This window comes from Plasmodium fragile (assembly GCF_000956335.1).
Source record: "Plasmodium fragile strain nilgiri unplaced genomic scaffold supercont1.30, whole genome shotgun sequence".
NCBI classification, from domain to species: Eukaryota; Apicomplexa; class Aconoidasida; order Haemosporida; family Plasmodiidae; genus Plasmodium; species Plasmodium fragile.
Genome location: NW_012192610.1, coordinates 232359 through 235130, shown reverse-complemented (window position 1 = coordinate 235130; position 2772 = coordinate 232359). Strand labels below are relative to the sequence as shown.

At 43.3% G+C, this 2772-nt stretch overlaps 1 protein-coding gene across 1 annotated transcript; it reads right to left on the bottom strand.

The window, feature by feature from the left end:
• Positions 1-1390: 1390 nt before the first annotated feature.
• AK88_02905 (thiamine pyrophosphokinase) lies at positions 1391-2527 on the bottom strand (the record flags this gene model as incomplete). The annotated part of the gene is made up of 1 exon (XM_012480528.1): positions 1391-2527. One exon carries the CDS (start codon positions 2525-2527, stop codon positions 1391-1393), a length of 1137 nt encoding a protein of 378 aa, XP_012335951.1.
• Positions 2528-2772: the final 245 nt, after the last annotated feature.

Genomic DNA, 2772 nt, shown 5'->3' with positions numbered 1-2772 from the left:
TTTTGATGGAACATAACACACAAAAATGTGACAGCTGCACGCGAAGAGCGTCACACGGGTTGTTCCTTTTTCATTGATTTAGTAGCTGACCTTGTGGAACGCATACCCAACTGGCGGAAGTAGCCAATGTAACAACTGAACAACTGGTAATGAAGCATTTTTTTTTTTTTTCCTTTCTCCGCATGTTCACCCACTGGTTCATCGATACTTGAAAAATATGCAAATGGGTTTTGTTTTGCGTCACGAACAATATTGTGCATGCACACATGCGAATATGCACAGAAGGCAGGGGGGAAGAAGCGCGCTTGGTATAATTTGGTTGCTCGCATGGATTGACGAGTGAGACATATGAGTGAAGTGACTGCATTTGTCTGCTGACCCGTTCACCTCTCCGACATCCATGCAGCATAATTATAACGAAGTGTTTTGCACGCCATGGGATCGTCCCGGCTCTTCACAACGCTCCACATTTTACGCGGTTCATAAAAGGGGCAGTCTGATGTGGCTGCAGTGGAAAGACAGTACTTATACCAATTTGCTTAGTTGCCCTGTTAGTAGGTATTTTTTCCCTGTTTAAAGTGGCCCCTTTTTATTGGTTCCTTTTTTATCTTTCGATACGGGCGAAGGGGCCCAAATCAACTGTTTCGCGATTTGGGGTATCCAGTTGGCCTTTTTTTTTTGTGACCTGTTGTGTGCAGCTTTCTGCGTCAGTTTGCTGCGTCACTCTGGTGGGCCATTTCTTTGTAGACCCTTTTTCTGCACTGTGTTTTTTTTTTCAACAGGCTGCGTTTCACTTTGTCTCCGCCGTCACGAGAGTACAAAGCAGCGTAACATAGCATATGTGTATCAGCGGATGATCAGGCAAGGAACAAATGTTAAGTGTGCCATTTATATAGTGACCATCACTCATCGTACATCGTTTCATATTCATCTCCTTTTTTTTTCTCCCCCCTCCTGTGTGTGTCCCCTTTTTGCCCGCAGCTGGCGTGAACACAAAATGATATTTTTTTTAAAGCACAAAAAAAAATATATATATATATATAATTACACATGTGCAAATAATTTTTCCATACACGCACATGCGTACACATGAGCTAACGAAGAAGCCGGCGAGAGAAAGAGGACGCTCAAAGGGAAGCAACGTCACTTGGAAGAAAAAAAAAAAAGGATGAAAAGGGGCCGCCCGCCAAAGGGACACAGAGTGGACCATCAAATGGAGTAGGGGAGGAAGAAAAAGGTGAAGTAGAACATAATATGGAAGAACAGTGCAGGGAGAAAAAGTTCAAAAGGATGAGGATGAATAAAAAAAAAAAAAAAAAAAAAAAAAAAAAAAAAAAAAAAAAACATGGGTGCATTTTCGCTAGCTGTGTGTGCAAGGCCGCACATGACTTCACCCCTCCCGTAACTGGGAACTCCAAACCACGGGAAAATCGGTAAAAATTTTTACTTCCCGCTGGACAACTTCATTTGACGAACTGATGAGCGTATCAAAGCTGAGGTATTCATCATTCAAATTGTACTTCAGCCCTTCCGTTTTAATTGTACACTTGCCGCCAATGGGTAAAATGCCGCAGCTTTTGCAAAACACGTCCGGACTTACGTGTATAATGTGAGTTCCTGGCTGGAGCAAAAAGAGAAAGTTATTCTCCCCAATTAAGTACAGACTATGTAGGGAAGCATTTTTGTATAGGGATGAAATGTTTGCACACGTGTGGTCAAATCTGTTTCCTGTAGCGCCTAAAATTAATATTTTGTCATTTTTGCGGATGTGTCCTCGTATCACGTCGATGCATTTATCAAGGTCTGTATTTTCCTGGTTAGCGCACTTCTCGAATATGACTGACTTATTTTTGTAGTAGCTGTACACATGTGCGTTTATGCTATCAAAGTCGCCGCAAATTATGTGGGGCACTATTTCGTTGGGGGATTTCAGCGTTTTTTTCGTATCTTCCATTGGCATGTTGAATAAATCAGCGATGGTGTGTTGTCCATGCACATGCTTCTCACGCTCATTTGGGTGTGATGCATGCAGCGCTGTGTTTTTGTCTTCCTTCCCTTTCGGTGAACTTTGTTTATGACTTGCGCTTCTCTCCGTGGCTAATGACTGACACCAGTTGTACAGCCTGTTGGCGCCTCCATCGGCGCATATTAATATATCCGAGTTGGCAATAATTTTGACCGCATGGGCGCACATGGTGTTGTTCAGGATGATGGTGATTATTCTGGACTGGGGGGTTGATTCTGTTCTACCCTCTCCTGTCGTCCACTCTCTGCCCCACTTCTTTTCATCATTTAGCAAAATACATTTCATAAAATCAAGATCATGCACAATAAGGTTCCCTTCGTTTGGGCTCCTCATGCAGCTGAAGTGGGCAGAACGTAACCCTTTCGTGTCCCCTGATGTGCAGTACCACCTTGTACCTATATTCGCAAATATTCTCGCGCGATTGATCTGTTCGATCGCCCTGGCATTACCGCGTACGTGCACACTGACTTTCGCGCGCACGTTGAAGAAAATGCTTTTCATTTTTATGCGGAAAGGGAACCAAGTCTCCCCCCACGGGTGCAACGAACAAGGGCGGGAGAAATACGACGATATGGTGTGGCGCGACCTGCCTCTTAAACTGCCCTATTTTGTTTTTTTTTTTTTTGTTCCCCCAAATTTGCAACCTTTGTGAGGTGGTAAACAAGTGGGTGGAGGTAGAGCACCCATTTCTTCTTCGTCTTTTAATTTTTTTTTTTTTTTTTAAATTGTGCGTAGGAATATTTCCT